Source organism: Polypterus senegalus, chromosome 3 (assembly GCF_016835505.1).
Source record: "Polypterus senegalus isolate Bchr_013 chromosome 3, ASM1683550v1, whole genome shotgun sequence".
In the NCBI taxonomy this organism is placed as follows: Eukaryota; Metazoa; Chordata; class Cladistia; order Polypteriformes; family Polypteridae; genus Polypterus; species Polypterus senegalus.
In genome coordinates, this window is record NC_053156.1 from 107,592,503 (window position 1) to 107,617,266 (window position 24,764).

The following is a 24,764-nucleotide window of genomic DNA, read 5'->3' on the forward strand; positions in this document are numbered from 1 at the left end:
GGCCATTTTGATTCCAACTTTTTTTTTTTCAATAGGAAGAGGGTCATTTGACACATCAAACTTATTGGGAATTTCACAAGAAAAACAATGGTGTGCTTGGTTTTAACGTAACTTTATTCTTTCATGAGTTATTTACAAGTTTCTGACCACTTATAAAATGTGTTCAATGTGCTGCCCATTGTGTTGGATTGTCAATGCAACCCTCTTCTCCCACTCTTCACACACTGATAGCAACACCACAGGAGAAATGCTAGCACAGGCTTCCAGTATCCGTAGTTTCAGGTGCTGCACATCTCGTATCTTCACAGCATAGACAATTGCCTTCAGATGACCCCAAAGATAAAAGTCTAAGGGGTTCAAATCGGGAGACCTTGGGGGCCATTTAACTGGCCCACAATGACCAATCCACTTTCCAGGAAAATGTTCATCTAGGAATGCTCGGACCTGACACCCATAATGTGGTGGGGCACCATCTTGCTGGAAAAACTCAGGGAACGTGCCAGCTTCAGTGCATAAAGAGGGAAACACATCATCACGTAGCAATTTCGCATATCCAGTGGCCTTGAGGTTTCCATTGATGAAGAATGGCCCCACTATCTTTGTACCCCATATACCACACCATACCATAAATTTTTTTATTCCAACAGTCTTGGAGGGATCTATCCAATGTGGGTTAGTGTCAGACCAATAGCGGTGGTTTTGTTTGTTAACTTCACCATTCACATAAAAGTTTGCCTCATCACTGAACAAAATCTTCTGCGTAAACTGAGGGTCCTGTTCCAATTTTTGTTTTGCCCATTCTGCAAATTCAGTGCGCCGATCTAGGTCATCCTCGTTGAGATGCTGCAGTAGCTGGAGTTTGTAAGGGTGCCATTTGTGAGTAGCTAATATCCGCCGAAGGGATGTTCGACTAATGCCACTCTACAGTGACATGTGGCGAGTGCTACGCTGTGGGCTCTTGCTGAATGAAGCTAGGACAGCCACTGATGTTTCTTCATTAGTGACAGTTTTCATGCGTCCACATTTTGGCAAATCCAACACTGATCCAGTTTCACAAAACTTAGCAAGCAGTTTGCTAACTGTAGCATGGGAGATGGGTGGTCTCGTAGGGTGTCTTGCATTGAAATCTGCTGCAATGACCCGGTTATTGCGTTCACCAGACATCAACACAATTTCTATCCGCTCCTCACGTGTTAACCTCTGCGACATGTCAATAGCTGTACACAAAGAGAAACTTGTAAATAACTCATGAAAGAATAAAGTTACATTAAAACCAAGCACACCATTGTTTTTCTTGTGAAATTCCCAATAAGTTTGATGTGTCAAATGACTCTCTTCCTATTGAAAAAACAAAAGTTGGATCCAAAATGGCCGACTTCAAAATGGCCACCATAGTCACCACCCATCTTGAAAAGTTTCCCCCCTCACATATACTAATGTGCCACAAACAGGAAGTTAATATCACCAACCATTCCCATTTTATTAAGGTGTATCCATATAAATGGCCCACCCTGTATATTAAATGGCAAGGGACCTTGACCTCATTCTGTTTCTTGTCTTAATTTTTTTTTTGTCAAAAATATTTTTGCAAGAAGCCTAAAGTAAAATAATAATAAAAATAAAATAGAAACGTACATGACAATACAGTAGGTAATTGCCTTAGTGTAAAACTTTGTAACAATCTGTAAGACACAATATCTGAAGAAGATGTTTAGGTAAAATTTTCAATTTTTTTACCTCATGAAATTTTTCTATACAATTTCATTATAGACAATATTTTTTGTAAATATTCTGTCTGAGTTTGGCAACAGTTTGCCTTGATCGGGACCATCTACAACCTTGACAACAACATCTGGAAAACTTCTAACTCTTGATAATGCAACATATAACTGACCGTGGCTGAATACTGGTTCTGGCAAGTAAATGCCAACTTTTTCTAAGGTTTGCTTTTCTAAATCTTTATCTTTTAGTGTTTTTCTGATGGTCATTTTCTTTTTCTTCAATCAATCTATTTGCTCGTATTTTTCTTTGTCTTTCAGCCTTTCTTTTGTTGATGTTTACTTGTTGAGCTGACCATTCTTCCAGGAGATGTTGCTTATATAGGATTTGATTGTTCGTGTCTTTTGTCCTATTTGACGTGTCCTTTTTTTTTTGGGTGGCATGTTGTTAGTAGATACGTCCATAATATTTTCTCTTACAGTAATACTGGCTTGTATGCGTCTGTAATATGCGTCACTGTATTGTGTGTCTTTAATTTTCTCTTGCAGTAATACTGGTTTGTATTTCCGTAAAATGCCTGTAATTTTCTTTGACAGTAATACAGTGGAACCTCGGTTCACGACCAAATCAGGTTTCGACCAGGGTTTTGGAACGAATTATGGTCGTGAACCGAGGTTCCACTGTATTACTGTCAAAGAAAATTACAGGCATTTTACGGAAATACAAACCAGTAATTTAAGTAAGTAGTAAGTAATTTCCCCCATAGGATTGTATGTAAATACAATTAATCCGTTCCAGACCGTACGAACTGTATGTAAATATATATTTTTTAAAGTTTTTAAGCACAAATATAGTTAATTATACCATAGAATTCACAGTGTAATAGTAAACTAAATGTAAAAACATTGAATAACACTGAGAAAACCTTGAACAACAGAGAAAAGTAACACTGCAAGAGTTTGCGCTATAGCGCTACGAACCGCTCACTAAAAACACTTTTTTTAATGAGTTTTAAGCACAGGGAAAAAAATGAAAATTTGAAAAATCCGTAATTTAATAAAAAAACCAAGAAAAGTAACATTGCAACAATGCACGTGCGCACCTGTGTGTGTGTGTATCTCTCTCTCGCGTCTGTGTGTGTGTGTCTCTCTCTCTCGCGCACCTGTGTGTGTGTGTCTCCCTCATGCGCCTGTGTGTGTGTTTCTCTCTCTCGCGCGCCTGTGTGTGTGTCTGTCTCTCCCTCCCTCCCTCTCTCTCTCTCTCTCTCTCTATCTCTCTCTATCTATCTCTATCTATCTCTCTCTCTCTCTCTCTGTCTCTCTCTCTGCACAGTGAATGCACTGGGAGAGACTGAACATGTGTGGCCCCACGCATGCGCACTTCACCAGAAGACACACACACGGACACCTGGACGCACACAGGGGTTTTATTAAAGAGGATAGCAGCCTCCGTGTCTGCCTTTCATTTAGTGCCTTTCCTTCCTATCTATCTGTATATCTATCCACTTAGCTGTTTGTTAATATATTATAAAGTGCCCTATGGGGTGCCAAACAGGCAATTACAATGAATTTCGGAATATATAAAGTACATTGGAAACTCAGTATATGTCCTTAATCTGTTCCAGACCCTTTGACTTATACCAAACAGGACGTATACCAAACAAATTTTTCCCATAAGAAATAATGGGAAAATGATTAATCCGTTCCCATGAAAAAAAACAATCGTATTGCTATTGGCATATTATACATTGATGGGGTTGTATAAAATAATTTAAACACTGCTTAATACTAAAATACATAAATACAAAAGCAATTAGATGAAATAAATGAAAATTTTACCTCAGTTTACTTTTTAATAACATCTTTGTTTTTCACAATCGTAGATACCGTCGTTCTCGGCAAACGGTATGCAACAGCCATGTCCCGGATACACATGCCACCTTCATACTTTTCAACAATCAATTCAAGTTTACATGAAAAAAACACGAAATCACGTTGTGACGATGCAGGTTTGCTGTATGCTCCCATCTGCTGTCGGGGAGCCCTTGAATCCTACACCGTCTGTAATGTGCCTCGCTGCTAACCTCATCGATAACAACAAAGCAAGGGGATGGTGAAAAAGTGCAAAGTGCTTTTATTAAAACAATTAACAAAACCAAGGCGTTCAAATTAAAGTGCAGCCCCCAAAGTTCCAATAAATAATCCATAAAATCAGAAGTGAAACGTGGAGGTTAAAAACAATAGAAAAAAGTCTTCTTAAAAACAACAAAGTTAAAATAGAGCAGGAAGCATTCTTTAAAAAAAAAAAAAAACAAGAAGAAGCTCGGTGCCTGCTTCCCAACTGGGGAGTCGCCCTACTTGCAGCTGACCTTCGCACTGCCTGCTTCAGCCACTCTCTCTCTCTCTCTCTCTCTTTTTTACTCCCCTTCAAGCCAACTCTAGCTTCTGTTTATCAAGATAAGCAGCCCCAGGAACAATCATGAATGCGGACGGTCCCTCACAAGTTGCTCTTTGGTGAGAAACGGCCACATCGCTAATCGCCCTGATAACCTTCAGCCACATAACCACCACGCCCCCTCACCAAGCTGCGAGCGCGGTGATTATTTCTTTTAAAGCGGGACTTTGACAGGAGCTGTGGACCCGCTATATCACACACGTGAAAGTTCACAGAGAGTTATAGCGCGGGTTGTTCACTGAATGCTAGCAACTGGCGCACTAACGCTCGTGGGCAGTTGTGGCTTTGTCTCGAGAGAGGTAAACAAGGTTAGCACGCGAGTCGTATTCCAAACAAAGGTCGTATACCAAGCAAAATTTTTTGTGTCCAAACAGGACGTATACCAAGTTGGACTTACTCCAAAGCAGACGTATACCGAGGTACCACTGTAATTCATGAATATATAAAGTCATCATCAGAATATATAAAGTCATCATCAGAATATATAAAGTCATTCCTGAATATATAAAGTCAGAGTTAGAATATATAAAGTCACTCCCGAATATGTAAAGTCAAAGCCCGATTATATAAAGTCAGCGTCGGAATATATAAAGTCATTACCGAATATATATAGTCAGCGTCGGAATATATAACCTCATTCCTGAATATATAAATTTAAAGTCAGATTATATTGATATTGATTGAAATGACTCAGGCACATTTTTAGTAAACTCAATGAGTTCCTACTACAACATAATGAACTAAGTTAACAAAAACATCTTCAGAAAAATATTTTTAAAAAACCCACTGTTCAGTTAATTCATTCAAAATGATGTATGTGCCCGGCATTTTGAACACTATATTTATTTATTCTTTTTGTATGGGCGCATTTTTAGAAGAACCTCACAAGCCCAATCGACTCTGAGTGGCTTATGTCAAAGTTTACCTTTCACTAGCACGAGTGAAATGACAAGCGGAAATTTTATATATTCGGGAATGATTTTATATATTCCAACGCCAACTTTATATATTCAGGAATGACTTCTGAAAATCATTGTAATTGCCTGTTTGTCACCCCATAGGGCACTGTATAATAGATATATAAAAAAAACAGCTAAGGGGATAGATATATAGATAGATAGGAAGGAAAGGCACTATATGATAGGCAGACAGGGATGCTGCTATATAATAATAAAATTACTGTTATTACTATATAGATAGACCAAAAAATCCTGAAGGAGAATGTCCGGCCATCTGTTCGTCAACTCAAGCTGAAGCGATCTTGGGTGCTGCAACAGGACAATGACCCAAAACACACCAGCAAATCCACCTCTGAATGGCTGAAGAAAAACAAAATGAAGACTTTGGAGTGGCCTAGTCAAAGTCCTGACCTGAATCCAATTGAGATGCTATGGCATGACCTTAAAAAGGCGGTTCATGCTAGAAAACCCTCAAATAAAGCTGAATTACAACAATTCTGCAAAGATGAGTGGGCCAAAATTCCTCCAGAGTGCTGTAAAAGACTCATTGCAAGTTATCGCAAATGCTTAATTGCAATTATTGCTGCTAAGGGTGGCCCAACCAGTTATTAGGTTCAGGGGGCAATTACTTTTTCACACAGGGCCATGTAGGTTTGGATTTTTTTCCCTAAATAATAAAACCATCATTTAAAAACTGCATTTTGTGTTTACTTGTGTTATATTTGACTAATGGTTAAATGTGTTTGATGATCAGAAACATTTTGTGTGACAAACATGCAGAAGAATAAGAAATCAGGAAGGGGGCAAATACTTTTTCACACCACTGTATATGTGCCTTATAATATTTCATAGTGGACTGTTAAGTTTAGTTTTCCTCCATTTATGCTCAGCTCTCTGGCATTTTTTCCTTTGGTTCAGACACTCCATGAGTTGTCTGATGGTGCAAGATTGAGTCTCACAACAACCACATTACTACCCTCTGTAGGAACAGTGGAGGAAATGGTGAGGGTTTGAAGAGGTCGTGAGTGGTGATGCCTACTTTAGAAATTAGAGGTGACCTGGTTCTGGGCCCCAGTTTGCATTGTAAAAGTTCCCACATTTCATTGGTGTTATCATTTTCTGTAGCAGGAGCCAGAATAAAGCTGAGTCGACCTGGAGTATGAGCAGCACATCCGTCCCCGACACCCGATTAAGTATCTAAGAGAAAAGCTTTCTGGTCCCTTAAGATGCTTTCGTCTGACAAGGAGCTGTTGGATTGGCATCTCTAGGGATTTAAATTCTTCCACAACAGCTATAGCTAGCAGTCAGGTATCTTGAAAACGCACTGTGGCAGAACACATATAAATGTTCATGGCTTTTTGCAGCATGTTGTTATTTGATCCACTAGATGGCAGCAGAATACTGTCCCAAGAGTTATTCAGGAAAAGTACTGTAAAGAAGGTGATTTATATGTCACTCGGAATACATAGAATTCTGAGTTTGAATCACATTTGGATTTAATGTGAAGGTGGGTGAATTAAAAGTAGATTTTTAAGTCTTTCATCTCTGGTATCAAGCTCTTAAAATATCTGAAGGATTTAATATGATTAACTGCTTATATTTAACTGCAAAAAACATTTTACATGTACTGATACATTTGTACCTTTGTGACATTATGGGAAATAAAGAAACAAATTTGTTTGTTAGTAAGTGGCAGAGAATAAATGAGGAAACATTCTTTATATTTTATGCAAAATTAAGAAATTCTAGGCCATGAATAAGTATTTGTCCATAAGTATCTGCTTTTTTGCACCATTAACTCATTTGTCACAGTAAATATCTTGAGATCTTCAGGCAAACACATTAATATTTACAGCATAATATGCATACAGATTAATTTATACCAGTAAACCCCCAATTCTCTAAAGAATCGCAAACCCAAGTATGGCAATCACTTCCTGTTCCCTCCGATCTTTGTAGGGATGAAAATGATGGAGGGTGGGAGCGTCCTGGGAAAGTTTTCATTTCATTAAATAAATTTATTTGTACTAAGATTAACCAATTTATTAAAACTAAAACTGAAATGTAATTGTTATATCATTTAAATCCAAAATGTCTTTGAGTTGCTGCACTTATAAGTAAAACAAATATCGGACTGCAAAGGTTTAAATGAAGTAAATTAGAAACAAAACATTCATAAAATGGTAAATTCAAAATAGTTAATCAAAAATTTCCTTATAAACAACATTTTTGGTAAAGATGGTTTCCTGTCCTTGAATTAGCTCTCCCTGGTGTGAAGTAGTTAAAACATTCACTTTAACATCACACGAACGCTGGACTCTTTAAAAGGCAACATAAAGTTGCCCATGTCCAAATACAGGCTCAGATAGGTAAATCCCTACTTTGTCCATGGTTTGTCCTTGGGATTTGTTGATCGTCATGGCATATGCAGCCTTAATGGGAAATTGGTGTCGTTTAAGTTTAAAAGGTAATTCCAGGTCAGAACTTGTTAGGTCAATTCTGGAAATCAAAACAGTATTGCCAGTATGGGATCCCGTAAGCACTTGTGCCTCAATAACATTTTCTCTCGTGCTGTTCACGACCAACCGTGTACCGTTGCATAAACCTTGTTTAGTATTAAGGTTTCTTAATAGCATGACTATTGTCCCTACTTTAAGATTAAGATTGTGTTGTAGTAATCCGGCCGGGCTAATAGTGTTTAAATATTCTAATGGGAAATTAAGATGCTCAGTTTCGTGTTTAGAATCAACACTGTCAGTACTTAGAAAGACGTGGCTTTCTCCAGGAAGCAGTCAAATCACTTGGTTATTTATCTGGTCAACGTCAATAGGTTGTATTGTGACCTGAAGTTTAGTTTACAGGTTGTGTTGTTTGGGTGCCACCTACTGACTCTGGGAAGCCGCTGGGTTTGACTCTGGGGTGCTGAGGCTCTGTGTGTGTGCGCGTTTTCGGTGCTTCTGGCCTCTGGCATCCGTGCATATATACAACCTTTGTTTAGTTATATATATATATATATATATATATATATATATATATATATATATATATATATAGTATATATATATATATATATATATATATACAGTATATATATATATATATACAGTATATATATATAGTAACATGTGATTTCGCTATAATGTTCTCTTTCTGAATGTGGGAAAATGTTAAGCTGTCATATACAGTATATCAACAATGGCACATTTATTATAAAAGTCACAAGGGAGAGATAAAAAAGGGTCAATAAAAATAAAACAAGAAGCTTGCACCCTTTTTGAGTCTACTTCCTACTATAATCTTGAACCCCAATCTGTCTTATGGGGTGGTTCACTCAGTTGCCTGCCTCTCTAAGAACACCATAACACACCATTCTCGCTTCAAATCTGGCTGTTTTTACATGGCCTCTTCTTCCCTCCAGTGATCTTCCAGTTCAGCTGTCCTAAACATTTCAGATTAATTTGTGCTTCTAGAATAAAGAAGCTTTAAATCCCATCCTGGGTTTACCTCCAATATTAGGTACTGCCCCTGTTTGATTACAGCAACCCAATGGTAGAACTATTTCCAGTAGCCCCAGGTGTCTCTGTATCCAAAAGTTTTAAGCATCCACAGTTCTCAACATGTGTCATTACCTAGTGTTTGGCCTCAGCAAAACTACTCCAACCAGTGATGGTCCCACCAGCACCACCACTCCCCACTATGCTGGGCCAATGGTATGGATCTTTTATGAATTAATCAACATTCCACTTTTGCCTTGTATATAAATATTTTTCCGGTGGTAATGAGGATCATTCCAGTTCTTGTCATTCTTGAGTTGTGCACTCATGTTATTATTAAGCAATAGTTCCTACCCTACCAGTCTGTCATTTCCTCCCAGTGCCTTTGTGATGGTGGAGCTGTGGACCCTGACCTTATCATATTTGAAAGACCTATAGAGGCCTAGATGACTTTCTAGAGATTTTTCTGATTTCATGAAATGATTTCTGTCCTGCAATTTGAGTGATTGTGGCAGGAGAGAAGTTTCAGGGAAATTTGACTGCTGTGACATTCTGCATTTTCTACAATTTAGCTGGGACGCTGGTGCAGTGAAACCCCAGAACACCTTTCTAAATCCTGATAGTCATCAACAGCTCATTTCCTGAGGTATTCATCTAATCATGTGATCTGTGCATGCTTTGCCTGTAGGAGCTCAGATTTTATGGTAGAAAGTGTGTCATATTTATAGTGAGCAGGGCTGGCAAGTAAGAGAGACTAGACATGTCAGTGTAATGATCTATTTAAGCAAACATGATAACAAAGGAGTAAGTGTGCACTTTTTTCTCTTTTTGTTTCTCACTGACTATGAAAATATGATTCCTTGCCTGATGGTATGTTTGACAAGCAATATATTTCATTAAATATAGTTTTGCTTTTACAACATCCATCTAATTTTGCCAAAGTGAAGTGCTCTCTCCCAGTTATCAATCACATTGCACCCATAATTGTTAGCTTTAAATGCAGGTTGTTGTTAAGGAAGACATAAAAATAGTAATAATATTTATTTATTTATATAGCACTTTCAGTAGTACTAGGGTGTTGTACAATGTTAGCCATTTTGACTGTAGTGAGACGTCAAGCAAAATTACACCTTTTATTGGCTAACTAAAAGATTACAATATGCAAGCTTTCGAGGCAACTCGGGCCCCTTCTTCAGGCAAGGTGTAATGCACTTACAAAATGTTTCACAATAAAGTTACCAAGATAAAATCAGTAAAATAATAAATATAGATAAAGATAAAATATTACAAATATGTAATTTAAAGTGTAATTTAAACACACAATTAAATAAATACAAATACAAAAAGCCACAGTAAGTTCAAGTTAATAAAGCATAATAAAATGAGATGCGAGAACACAAGGGAGATGAGACGTGATCTTCTCGGAAGACAGCTTGAAGTCCCGCGAGAGACACTTTAATTTGCTCCCAGCTCTTAAAACAAAGACAAGTGACAAGCAAAACACGCAGCTCGCCAGCAGTAGAAAGCCAGCAGATGATCCGACCGCTTCTCCTTGCGTGCGTTCAGCCACCCTAAACCCCCTCTTCACAACGCAAGTGGCAGAGACACAAAGTGGCAAAAGGACAGCTGCTGTACAGGTTTTGAAATGATCGGGCAGTGAGACAAGCAGAACAGGCAGCTCGCCAGCAGCAGAAAGACAGCTGATGATCCGACGGCATCTCCTTAGCGTGCGTTCAGCCACACCCTCTTCACAACGCGAGCAGCGTTATATGTCTTGCGAGAAAGAGATTTAACCATGCCTGGGGCCGGAAATAAAGGACAAGTATTGTTTTTACAAAAGTTTTAACCCTTTAACGCGCACACGTACCGGTCCCGGGACATAACAGCGTTTTAAAAACGTTACAGTAATGTGTGCATGCCCAACTGCCATGCATCTCGACATACTACCCATCAAATGAAACTTCAAAGTCTCGTCTTACCGATGATAGAAACCATTTTGACACACAACAACCACAGCACTGACACTAAAGCCTTTTACAGAGAAGTACATACTTTTAAGAGTTGACTTTCCCTACCTTTGAAGACCCCCTGCAAGTCAAACATTAATATTTCCGAGCAGTATTGATCCCATTCTGTCCGTAAGGCTCCAGCGAATATAATCCAGTAAAACGATTAGGTCCAAAACACACGATATATCCTCAAAGGGACAAAAACTCCAGAAAACGTTTCATAACTTGAGACTAGCTACGTAATTTTTTTCATTTCTATTGATCATATCAGACGTAATTTGTTTCTGTCGGCGATAACCATGCTACCGCATGTAACACGGAAGTGTTAGCTTCTGATCGACACCTAAGTTGGCCAATTACGACGGGTCTGGGGTTGACTGGCACCTCGTATAGCCAACGAGTGTCACAGACAGCTGAACGATGACGTACAACTCCAAACCCTGGTAGAATCTACCAGTTTGATTGGACACTGTGACTGACACTCAAAACTTACAGCCAATGAGCAGCCGAGCATTTTGATATGTAACTTGCCATACTAACTTGTAAACAAAACGATCGGAGCTGTGCAAAGGTGGCATTTGTGCCAGTCTGCAGAGTTGGTGCGTGGTTGTTTATTGTGATTTCGCCAAGTTTTTTCACAATTTAAATATGAATAAACGTACCGATAAACGTAAATAAATGCTCGATTAAATAATAGATGCATGTACGCGGCGTGAAAGTAATCAATCGGCCCAGGACAAGTCTAATGGCAGAGAGCGACGTGCCACGCCCTTGTGCTTTCTGCTTGCTAGTGATTGCTGCCATCAAGTGGCACATGGAAAAACGCTGAGCTGTGTTGTAACAGTTTGTAAAAGAAATATATATAGTTTGTGTGCATTTTATAAAAAAAGTAAAAAATAAAAAATATAAATATATTTTTGGCCCATAAGACTTGTATTGACTATTTTTACATAGAATTGTGTATTTTTTTATTGTTTTTATTATTTTTATAACTAATAGAGTGACACTGTGTGTAGATATAGATTCCTTTAGGTGTAAGCTTTCAGTAGAGCCCTTATTGATATATGTGGGTTGAAGCATTCAAAAGTTATTACACTTTTCCATACGTTCCAAAATGTGGATAATGGTCCCTCTAAAAAGCACCTGGGCATGCCCACATAAAAACTGGTGTAAAAATGTCATTTGTACAGGTATTCTTTTCAAATTTGAAATGTGACTAGTCAACAAGTCATTCTGTTGGTATATAGTGTGTTTCTGTCCCCACCTACCAACTGCAGCTTTATTTTCCTTTATTTTCATAAAAAAAACTTAGGCGAGAACAAAAAAATTCGTTTTTTTTGTGAGTTCTAATGTGCATAACTTTTGATCAGTCACACCTACAGTGATTCTGACTACTAAGGGTGAAACTAGAGAATGGTACCTTTACAAAGAGACCAAACATGTGTTTATACTCCAGATAGTTCAATAACAGCAATGATTCTAATTTGGAGAGGTCGAATTACAAGCGATTTAGCAAAAATGACCCCGCTTGATAAAAAAGTGAAAATAATACTTATGTACCAATTCCCATGAAAATAACAATCTCTTTAAATTGTATATTCGGTAAAGCAAACACGGGGATGGGTAAGCGAAGTGAGCAGGAGGCAGAGCCCCCGTAGTTATAGTAAAAAAAAACTTTTGAAGCTGGGAAGATTTAAGAAGGATTTTAAAAGAACATACTGTACAAATTCAGCCAGTGTGAATTCCTCTGACAAGTTTTTTCCAGAGTTGAAGTTCTCTGACCAAAAAACATGGCCACCTGTAGTCTTCAACCTGGCTCACAGAGGAGCTAGCAGGTTATTGCCAGAGGACCACAGGCTGCATCCAGGTACATAAATAAATCATTTATATATGCAGTTGAGGCCAGACCATGCACTACCTTAAACATAATCAATAAAACATTAAAATCAATCCTAAAACAGACTGGCAACCAGTGAAATGATGATAAAGTTGGAGTGACAAGTTCTTTCAACTTAGTTGTAGTTCAAATTCAGGCAGAAGTATTTTGTACCATTTGAAGCCTATTGAAATGCTTTCAGGTTAGGATAATTTGAGAGACCATTGTAATAGTTGAAGACACTAAACCATTAATCCTGACTCTCTAAAAGTTAGTATTGATCTGTCTCTAGAAATATTTCTAAGATAATAAAAAGGTTCCAGTGCAATGTGATTCAAACCGTTTTTTAAATAAAGTCTAAAATCTAATAAACCTATGCAAATGATCTGCGTCTGATTTGACAATTTCTGCTTTGAATTTATCTGAACAAAATTCTTAGACATCCAGTCCTTAACATCTGCTAAAAAGCAGTCAACATGAAAAAAGTCATTTCAGCTTTGAAAATCCTGTGTGAGCATCCATGCAAGATTCACATTTTGAGAGTTGGAGTCATTTTAGAAGTGACCTTCACCCTATGAAAGGATAATACTCTCTTTCTGAGAAAATATAGGCCAAAAAGCTGGATTGATTTTTCACTATAGGAAATTCCATAGCAGAATTATTTAAGGCAAACATGTAATTTACTGAGATTTCCTGAAATGTTCATTTGTAAGCTTTAGTCTTCCCATGGAAGTAAAAAAATGACTCCATGAACCGTGAAGGCCACATGACAGGGTGAAATGGTAATCAGCAGTTGCTGTGGTTTTCAGGATAGCCCTTCTGACTGTTCTGCTTTGTTGTCCTGCACCAGCTAGAAAGGTTGAATGAAACTAAGGTTTGTAAATTGCCCAAGAGTCAAGAGTTTTGTAGTGTTTTACAGAAAACAGACTTACTAAATATTTAAATAATATTAGCTAAGCATGAAGTTGTAGTTTATGTGAAACACCAAATAACATTGCTCTAAACTAAATTCCCACTTTTCTTTTTTTTTTTTACTGTTAATCAAGTATTTATTTCAATTTAGGAATTTCTTTGGCCCAACTCTTGGTGGATTTCTGGTTGAAAAGTTCAATTTTGAGTGGGCTGCAGCTGCTCAAGGAGGGCTTGTATTTATATCGGTAAGTGTGCTAAGATTTATGCAAGACATCTTTTTCACACTGAATTATATAAAGTGAAGAAAATGTTCTAATGGCGGAATGTTCAATCCAGAAACTCCTATGCTTTAAAGGACAAATGATAATCCCAAATAAAAAATAGCAAAGTAAATAACTGTACATTAATGAAGTGTAGCCTATAAGAAGCATATTTTAGTTAGCAGTGTTGTAAATGCATTGCTAAGAACAAGTAAACTGTAGAGTTGGCAGCAAAGTGATAAATTATTTTACAATTGTGAATTGCATATAAAGGATTAGAAGAGTGACAAAGTGATTAGCACGGCTGTATCAGTGTTCTAGTTCTGAATCCCATGACCCGTCATCGTCAGCAAGGAAGTTCCACATTCCATGGGTTTGTGTTTTCTCCGGGACCACCAATTTTTATCCCAAAGACATACGAGTTTGGTTAAGTGTCAGTTCTAAGTTGGCAAAATGAAGTATGGAAGTGTGGGCCCTATGTTAGACTGGTGCATCATCTCGATTTGGTTCCCACTTTGTACCCAGTTCTACCAGTACTGGTTCCACCTCCCCTGTGAATCTTCCCAAAGAGTCACTAGGGGAGATCATGTTGGATGGCTGCCAAAATGAGGTGATCTGTTGATACCCTTTGTAAAGGACCGAGAGAGACAGTAGCAAGGGTTGGGGTTTTTCCGGCCCCGTATATTGTACAGACAAAAAAAAACAGGTCAAAATTATAAACTAAACAGTTCATAATGCGCGACGCCGACTCCTGGCGTCGCGGCCATTTTATTGGGGAGGAGCCGGAAGTGGAGGAATGTCGGGAAGGACCGCAAGGGAGGATGGGGAGGATGACGTCAGGGCAAGATGGCGGAGGAAGGGCGGAAGTATCGCACTGCGGTCATCCATGCCTATGGTGCAGGACGGTCTTTTTTCCTATGAGGAAGCAGAGGGAGAAAGTTAATACCCCACCATTCCCTGGCGGCGAGTGGTTTCCCAGGTGCTGTCGAATCAATCCGCGGCCTCCTACTGCGCGTGCGACACGATCCCCCTTAGCCCAGGACCGTCAGGTCGGGCGGACCTAACCGAGAGGTCGTGAATACGAGAGAGGGCATCGGCATTGGCCTGAAGGGTGCCCGCCGATAAGTGACAGTGAACTTATACGGCTGTAAGTCCAGGAACCACCTGGTGACCCGCGGATTCGACTCTTTGTGCAGGGACATCCACTGAAGTGCAGCGTGATCAGTCACCAGAGCGAATTCGCGACCCAGCAGGTAGTACCGGAGGTGGGTCACTGCCCACTTAATGGCCAAGGCCTCCCTCTCCACTGCCGCGCACGGCTCCCGTCCATCAGTTTCCGCTAAGGTACATCACAGGGTGCTCGACACCATCGACGCTTTGGCTCAGCACGGCACCCAGGCCTGTGTCCGCGCCGGTCTGGAGAATAAACGGAGCCCAAAATCGGGCGTCCGTAACACAGGTGCCGACGTTAGGGCCTTCTTTAGGTCACTGAACGCTGTTCTGCTTTGTCGGTCCACACCACGTATAGGGAGCGCCCTTTTGTCAGGTCAGTCAAGGGTGCTGCTCTTCGAGAAACGGGAACAAACCGGCGGTAGTAACTCGCAAGCCCCAAGAAAGCCTGCACCTGTTTCTTGGTACTCGGACGGGCCATTCTAAGATGTCTTTAACTTTGGAGCTCTGTGGCGCACCTGTCCTTGTCCCACGAGGTAGCCTAAATATTTGGCCTCCTTTAATCCAAAAACACTTCCGGGGTTTATGCGGAGGCCGGCTTTAGCCAGTGTTCGGAGGACAGCTGCGACCTGCAGTAGATGCTCCTCCCAGGTGCCGGAATAGATGACAACGCGTCATCCAGGTAGGCGGCGCTATAGGACTGGTGGGCTTCAGCACTCTATCTACCAGACGTTGGAAGGTCGCCGGAGCCCCGTGCAGCCCAAATGGGAGGACCTTGTACTGCCAGTGCCCGCTAGGGGTGCTAAAGGCCGTTTTCTCCTTTGCGGATGCCGTTAAAGGAATTTGCCAATACCCTTTTGTCATGTCAAGGGTAGTCAGATATCGAGCCGCACTCCAGCCGCCAAGGAGGTCGTCAATGCGGGCATGGGGTAGGCATCGAACTTGGAGATCTGATTCAGACGCCTAAAGTCATTACAGAACCTCCAGGAGCCGCCTGGCTTGGAGACGAGGACAATAGGGCTGGACCAGGGACTATGGCTCTCTTCAATTATGTCCATGTCCAACATACGTTTCACCTCCAGTTCGACCTCTGCGCGTTTTGCCTCCGGAGTCGGTAGGGCCTCTCCCGGACGATTACCGGGCTCCGTGACTATATCGCGCTCAATCAGCGGTCCGGCCGGGTGACTCGCCACTACCTCGGGATGGCTCGGAGTGTTTGGGCTAACTCCTGCCGCTGCTTGGGGTCAGCTCTTCGCCGAGGTTAAGGGCAGTTGTGCTTGCGAAAGGGAGAGTGACCTACGGAGCTGGGAGCTCCTCTCTATCTCTCAGGGCTTTAACAGGTTGACATGATAGATCCTCTCACTCGGTCGACGCATTGGGCTGTTTCACCAAATAGTCGACGCAGTCCTTTCTCTCCTTAACCTCGTAAGGCCCTTGCCAGTGAGCGAGCAGCTTCGAGTGGGAGGTCGGGACGAGCACCATAACTCGGTCCCGGGCGGAACTCCCTGAGGACGGAGTTGCGGTTGTAACACCGGCCTGCGCTGCTTGCGCACGAGTCACGTGCTCTTTTAGGAGGGGCCTGATCTTTGTGAGTCGGTCGCGCAGTTGCGCTCACGCATCTCCAAAATATTAGAGGAGGGAAGAGCCTCGCCTCCCAGCCTTCTTTTAGGATGTCGAGGATTCCCCGGGGTTGTCGCCCGTATAGTAATTCAAAAGGGGAGAAGCCCGTAGAGGCCTGGGGTACCTCCCGGTAGGCAAAAGCACGAGCGGGAGGAGCTGGTCCCAGTTCCTGCCGTCAGCTGACTACCTTGCGGAGCATCTGCTTAAGCGCCTGATTAAATCGCTCACCAACCCGCCAGTTTGCGGGTGATAGACTGACGCTTTCAGGTGCTTTATCTGCAGTAATTTGGCCACCTCCTTGAACGTATCCGAAGTGAAGGGCGCATCCTGGTCCGTGAGGACCTCCTTGGGTATGCCCACGCGTGAAAACAAGTTAACCAGTTCCCGTGCGATGCTTTTAGTATTAGCGGAGCGCAGGGGAACCGCCTCTGGGTACCGGGTGGCATAGTCCACCATGACTAGGATATACTTGTGGCCACGGGTTGAGGGCTCCAGGGTCCCACCAAATCGACCCCTATCCTTTCAAAGGGATGTCCACGAGGGGAATAGGGACTAGAGGAGCACGGTCCCTCCTAGGAATCTGGCGGGTCTGGCACTCCGGACAGGATTGACAGAACCGCCGGACCTCCTCATTGATCCCAGGCCAGTAAAAGCGGAGCTTAATCCTCTCCAGTGTTTTTTCGGCCCCGAGGTGGGCGCCTAGGAGGTGAGCATGTGCCAACTCGCATATCTCCCGCCGGAAGGTACGCGGAATTAGCAACAACTTCCGCACCTCGCCCTCATGGGTAGCCACTCGGTACAACAGATCATTCTCAAGGACAAAGAAGGGTTCCCGGTGTGGATCCGTCCGCTGTCGAGCTGTTAGGCAGAACAATCGCATTCCGGGCAAAGCGCAGGGAGTCATCATTCCACTGCTCCCTCTTAAAGGAGGCCGGCGTGGACCGAAATTGATGGTCCAGGCCGCCGAGAGGTCTTGGGGCCTGGGCCCGGGAAGAGTTCCTGGCTAGTCCCTTCTCCGCGGAATCTTCCGGTCAAGGTCCGTAGCCACGGAAAGGTCCCCCGAGACACCAGCGCCCATAGGGCCTGCCCTTGTGCACGGCGTGGAGGCCGCGGGAGGGGTGCCTTTTCCCCTCATGACAAGATCCAACGAGGCCCCGGGAGCGGCGAATGGCTTACCGCTGATTCTTTTAGACCAGTCTTGTCCCAGATCACTGGGAAGGGGGTCAGGTAACACAGCGACCGCCATTTGATTGGTTCCCCCTTCCAGGTAAGATAGCAGTGAGCGGAACGATATGACCTAGTCCCCCCATGTACACAGGTAACCAACAAATGCTGCTTTAACCACTGTTGCGGTAAGACGAAACGGCGAGCAACAATGGTAATGTTGCTGCCGGAATCAAACAAAGCCACCACGGCGTGCCCATTTAGCAACACCACTCCCGTGTTCGACTCGCCAAGGGATGCGGCGGGTACAATACCTCTCCGTGATGTCCAGCTGCAGTCCATAGGCTCCGGGCGATGTGATGGGGCAGTTTGGCAGCAGGTGGCGGTCTCGCCACACTTGAAACAGCGGCGGACCCGCCTCTCTTGGCTCTGGCTGGCGCTTCTGCAGCGCGTCGAGGGGCTCGGGGTGGCCGCCCCCCTGCCGGTTCCCGCGAGCAGGCTTTTCTGACCCCCCAAGTCGGAGGACCGCCAACTGACGCTCCAGGACGTCGAGGAGGCCCGACATGTTTTGATAGGCGTGCCCCCGGACCTGCTGGGCGAGGGAACTGGGCATTGCATTGACCAGGCCTTCACAGGCCACCCGCCGACCACTTTCCGCCCGTCGGGCTCTCTGGCCGTAGCCAGCGCCCATCTTGCCCCAGAACTCAACGCCTGGGCGCGAAGGGCTTTTCGGGTCAAAGACCCAGTTCCGCCATTCGCCGCCTGCTGGCCCGGCTAATGCCGTAGCGGGCCAATATTTCGGGCTTGAGGAGGTCGTAATTAGCGCCTCCTCCTCAGGGAGGTCATAATAGGCCCGCAGCGCTGGTCCTTCAGGTATGGCGCCAAGATGGACGCCCACTGACCGCTGCCACTCGCTCCGGGTGGCCGCCCTCTCAAACATGCCCAGGTAGGCATCGACGTCCTCCGAAGGGCCCATCGGTACCATAGGAGGAGGCGGCTGCCTGGGCGGGTCTGGTCTCGCCCGTTGGGCTTCCACTAACCTGGCCTTCGTGGCCTCCAGCTCCCGGTTGGTAGCGGCTTGCGCTTGCTGCAGGGCCTGGAGCTGGGCGCTCATTCCCTGCAGCACGGTGTTCAGGTCCTGTCCCTCCGTCATTCCGGGATCTCTATCCTGCCGACTACGCCACTTGTAAAGGACCGAGAGAGACAGTAGCAAGGGTTGGGGTTTTTCCGGCCCCGTATATTGTACAGACAAAAAAAACAGGTCAAAATTATAAACAAACAGTTCATATGCGCGACGACTCCTGGCGTCGCGGCCATTTTATTGGGGAGGAGCTGGAAGTGGAGGAATGTCGGGAAGGACCGCAAGGGAGGATGGGGAGGATGACGCCAGGGCAAGATGGCGGAGGAAGGGCGGAAGTATCGCACTGCGGTCATCCATGCCTATGGTGCAGGACGGTCTTTTTTCCTATGAGGAAGCAGAGGGAGAAAGTTAATACCCCACCATTCCCTGGCGAGTGGTTTCCCAGGTGCTGTCGAATCAATCCGCGGCCTCCTACTCGCGCGTGCGTGACACCTTGTTTTTGTGTAATAGGAGATTTGGAACCATGATGAAAAGTTATGAGGGCATTGTGTAAATCCAGGGTCACACTACACAACATTTCCAGTGATTTTTAGTTGCACCATTCATTTCACTAATCTTAACAAAATTTCAGTGAGCCTAGAACAGTTGCAGTTGTTTGCACTCAAACAACTTAGTCATAGAGCTCTGTGACTTACTATGACAAACTCAACCTCGTAGAAAACATGGGACAGTAATAAAAATTCATCAAATAATCATGTAATCTATCAGCCCCTGCAATTCCACATGTATAATTTGACACCCACAAAGGCAATGAGACTCAGGTCCTGTACCCATTGATATTATATGCTGTCTGTCTAGAAATGACACTAAGTCTTGTAGTGTGACACTGGCGTAAATAAAATTTACTGTGACATTTCACAACAGTCCTAATTTGTCAGTTCAATGGTTAAGATGAAAATCTGCAAATGTATAAAGCTGTTTATTTAGTTACTCATTGTACACCAGGCATATACGGTGTAATAACTGGAATTTTGAATTGGTGTCTGTTATTCTTTTAGGTACTTTTATTAGGAATCTGCTACTTTGCAGAGCCCTGTTTCAGAAGGTATGTTCAAGGTTATTTGTTATGTGTTTCACTTTTAATATTTGGAAATGCTTTTAAACTAGTTTGGATGCTGTGTTTGCGTTGAAAGTGAGCATGTTTAGATGTTTAAATTGATTAAGATTCTTCAGTTCAGATTTTATTTTATTTAGCACTGTGAAAGTGTGTCATATTTATAGTGAGCAGGGCTGGTAAGTAAGAGAGACTAGACATGTCAGTGTAATGATCTATTTAAGCAAACATGATAACAAAGGAGTAAGTGTGCACTTTTTTCTCTTTTTGTTTCTCACTGACTATGAAAATATGATTCCTTGCCTGATGGTATGTTTGACAAGCAATATATTTCATTAAATATAGTTTTGCTTTTACAACATCCATCTAATTTTGCCAAAGTGAAGTGCTCTCTCCCAGTTATCAATCACATTGCATCCATAATTGTTAGCTTTAAATGCAGGTTGTTGTTAAGGAAGACATAAAAATAGTAATAATATTTATTTATTTATATAGCACTTTCAGTAGTACTAGGGTGTTGTACAATGTTAGCCATTATGAATGTAGTGAGACGTCAAGCAAAATGACACCTTTTATTGGCTAACTAAAAGATTACAATATGCAAGCTTTCGAGGCAACTCGGGCCCCTTCTTCAGGCAAGATGTAATGCACTTACAAAATGTTTCACAATAAAGTTACCAAGATAAAATCAGTAAAATAATAAATATAGATAAGATAAATATAGATAAAGATAAAATATTACAAATATGAATCTGCTACTTTGCAGAGCCCTATTTCAGAAGGTATGTTCAAGGTTATTTGTTATGTGTTTCACTTTTAATATTTGGAAATGCTTTTAAGCTAGTTTGGATGCTGTGTTTGCGTTGAAAGTGAGCATGTTTAGATGTTTAAATTGATTAAGATTCTTCAGTTCAGATTTTATTTTATTTAGCACTGTTAACACCATATACCATCACACTTAATGTACAGATCAAATAAATAATCAATCCTTAATTTGGGTGTCATTTTTGACTAGCTTCTTACTTTTCAACCACACATTAGCTCAATAGTACAGACAGTTTTTTTCATCTCTGTAACTTTGCTCATCTGCATTCTTTCCTCAGTGTGAAAGATACTGAAACACTCAGTCATGCTTTCATCACTACCCGTCTGGACTATTGCAATGCATTGTTTTATGGCCTCCCGACTAAGTATATAAATAGATTATATAATGTTCAGAATTCTGCTGCTCGTTTACTTACACACACTAACAAATCTGCTCACATCACTGCTGTCCATTATGATTTGCATTGGTTACCAGTTTCTTCAAGAATCAAATATAAAATTATTCTTCTCACCTTTAAAGCCCTTCATGGTTTAGCCCCTCATTATCTGTCTGAGCTGCTCCTTCCTTACACTCCTGCCTGAGCATTAAGATCATTGGACGCTAACTTACTCACTGTATGTAAATACAGGTTAGTAACTATGGGTGGTAGAGCTTTCAGTGTGATATGCTAAATTTTTGTTTCATGCTGTAACCCTAGGTGTTTAGGCATTCAGCATTTTATTCACAATACCATCTTAGTAAGAAGTTGGGACTGATGAAACCTCTGAAGGCATAGTAGTTAAAGAACAAAAAGTCTTCAGTCTAAATTTTAACATAAAAAGGACAGAGCCGACTATACTTCCTTAGAAGGCTGGCGTCCTTCAATATCTGCAATAAGATGCTGCAGATGTTCTATCAGACGGTTGTGGTGAGCGCCCTCTTCTACACGGTGGTGTGCTGGGGAGGCAGCATAAAGACGAAGGACGCCTCACACCTGGACAAACTGCTGAGGAAGGCAGGCTGTATTGTAGGCATGGAGCTGGACAGTCTAATCTGTGGAAGAGCGACGGGGGCTGAGCAGGCGGCTCCTGTCAATCATGGAGAATCCACTGCATCCACTAAACAATGTCATCTCCAGACAGAGGAGCAGCTTCAGCGACAGACTGCTGTCACTGTCCTGCTCCACTGACAGACTGAGCAGATCGTTCCCCCACACCATGTGACTCTTCAGTTCCACCCAGGGGGGTAAACGTTAACATTATACAAAGTTATTGTCTGTCTGTCATACCTTCATTGTTATCACTCTTTAATTTAATATTGTTCTTTATCAGCATGCTGCTGCTGGAGTATGTGAATTTCTACTTGGGATTAATAAAGTATCTATCTATCTATCTATCTATCTTTTGTGTAAAAAATATGTAGCATGTCATATACAGCATTTAAAAAAATCACTGTGTTCCAATGGGATGATGTAAGTGAGAGACATAAATAGAATTGATTTTATTGGTATGGAATGAATTATATGTGTTATGGTAGTGCAGGCCTCAGGGAGTAATATTCCTCGTTTTTCACTCCACAAAAATCTCTTAAACCCCCTAAACATTTTAGTAATGCAGTATGTTTTTAAGACTGTTTTCATATTGGACAGGAAGGAAGTGGGGACAAACCAACTGAGGGATAATGCATTAAAGTAAATCTACATATCAGAATCTTTATTATATTATGGTAAATAACATAACACATGAGATTTCATTCTCAAAACTGCTATTTACATTTTTTTTTACTTTTAATCTAGACCTGCTCCTTCAAGTATTGAAGAAAGTGAAGAAAGAGCATCCTTACTTTCTAATCACATTTAATGTTTGAGTTTATGTTAATTGTGATACTGTTATGTTAAGTTAATTTCGTTTTCAGCTTATTTTAATGTGATTTGCTTTTCTGAACCAAATAGTGAAAAAGGTCAGATGTTTATAAAAGAAGTAGCTGGGTTGTTCAAGTTTGTTTTATTCTTTTTTTCCCTACTATATGTAAACTGTTGAAAAGAATGACCCTGGTAAAATCTTACTCCCCAGAATGGAGTTTAGCAGTCAACTTCAGACCATAATATTCTGATGCTGTCTGATTTGATCAAGACAATGTTAAAACTTGCATGCATGTGGTCTGAATATGGAAGACTGAATGTAAACAATGCTATTGAAAGCATTACAAATTGTTCTTAAGCATAGGAGAACTGACAGATTTTGTTGGTGTGCTACATAATAATAAGGTTAATGGTCTTTTAAAAATATAGGGATAGTACTACACAAGAATCAGATGTAATTTGGGGAATTGTTCTTAAAATGTGACATTGTGCTAATCCTGCACTATACTTAAGAATGCACAATGAATAAGGCATCACAACTGTAGATCTTGTATAGTGCTGACCTATTTATTAAATATATTTTATATACTGTAAATCGTTTTGTTAGTTAAAACATCAGCTGCTATTTAAACTTTTCATAACTGAAAAATGTTTTTACTGGAATGAACAAGTGTCATTCCTAGTTATCTAAGAGTAGCTCACAGTTCTTAATGTGAACTGAACTCCCAAGTCATCCTTTTACATTTTAGTTATGATCACTGACTTAAATCAGTCAGCATTTGTAGAAGCTATTGGATGTTTCTTCTTTTCTACAGATATAACTTTGTTGTCATAAGACAAAGAATACTAAACTTTGCTGCTTACTTGTATGAGAATATATTCTTATGTTGTGCCTAAGTCAAGCCCTTTGCACGCGTAAAGCATGCTGTTTACAGAGTCATACGGTATATTGTAGAGGAGTCCACTTATTCCAAAGAAGTACGCAGGGCAGGAGACATGGACCCAAAGTAGTGGAAGTGTTATTCTGGGAAAGCTGTAGTTTAAAAAATAGATAATTACACAATATACTTGTGTTTGTAATTAAAAGTTAAAATCATTTGTGTAACTATGGAGAGGAGGCCAGAATTTAAAGTAAGGTATTATACTAAAAAATGTTTAGTTTTGAAATTCTAAAGCAAAGGCACTATTTTCTGTGTACGGCAATTAATTGAATTATATCCTTGGTGCTGAAAATGTTTATGTTGTAATGTTAATTAATCAGTAATGCATCATTCTAGCAGGAGTGCTGCAGATACGTAGCAGGCCCAGAAATTACATGCTAGTTTAACATTAACTAGTACTGTGTAACCCAAAAGCCAGAAAGTCGAAACTACTCTTAAACTGAGCCTGATGCACTGAAAAAAGTTTGGTAATGATTCGAACTTAATATTTTCAATCTGAACCAATATAATTCTTTTTAGCCTATTGATCCCACAATTTTTAAGTTGAGGCAAACATTTAGAGTGATTGGGTGCAATTCACTTGTTTTATACTGAAGTTTTTAAGTTGTTCTTCTTTTTTGGCAGTTGGAAAGCCATCATGCTGGAAAGTTCGACCAGAAGAATATACAAACACAGCACACGAACAACCTAAAATATTAGGTTAACTGAAATAGGATTTTTACGTTTATTCCCTCCACCATAACTTACTTTGGTACAAACAATTTTTTTTACTTTGAGATCTGAAACCAAATATTTCAAGCTACGACACTAAATGACTAATCTTAAGTTGCTTGAAAGAGAAAATTTACGTTGAATGAACAACATCAATGTTATAGTTTTTTCAGCGTGCATGAGTGAAAGAAACCTTATTTGATCTGTTTGTATTGTAACAGATTGGCTGCATGCCCTTTGCAGCACCGTCCCCTTTCAAAACCAACTGTGATGTGACAAAATAAGTGGGCCTGGAAAATGTAGCATAGGCTGGTGTGGCATGCATTAAGTGTGATACAGTTGCCCATTGCCTCTAGACATTGTACCATTTTAAATAATAAAATCTTAAGCTGTGAATTCCATATTGCTTTCCTCATGTCTTTACAAGCAGATAGTAGAGAAAAAGTGGATCTGTTAGAAGCGGCCTTATACTTTTTGGCCATATTCACACTAATGCGTCATGACTCGGCAGTCCATGTAGTCAAGCACTAGTTAAAACGTGTTTAGGCCAAGTGGCCTCATATCCAGGTATTAGAGGACACTACGTGTCCTTAAAGCCACACAATTCACGTTTA

The 24,764-nt window shown here is 41.3% G+C and overlaps 1 protein-coding gene across 2 annotated transcripts in view; it reads left to right on the forward strand.

Moving 5' to 3' along the window:
- The window catches only part of LOC120525452 (MFS-type transporter SLC18B1-like), a 75,922-nt gene extending 51,932 nt beyond the window's left edge, over positions 1–23,990 (forward strand). For both annotated transcript variants that reach the window (XM_039747760.1, XM_039747761.1), the window contains exons 12-14: positions 13,575–13,668; positions 19,777–19,823; positions 22,433–23,990. In XM_039747760.1, coding sequence (XP_039603694.1) covers positions 13,575–13,668; positions 19,777–19,823; positions 22,433–22,496 — 205 coding nt within the window. In that variant the 3' untranslated portion in view covers positions 22,497–23,990. The remainder of the gene's footprint in view (positions 1–13,574; positions 13,669–19,776; positions 19,824–22,432) is intronic.
- The last annotated feature ends 774 nt before the right edge of the window (positions 23,991–24,764 follow it).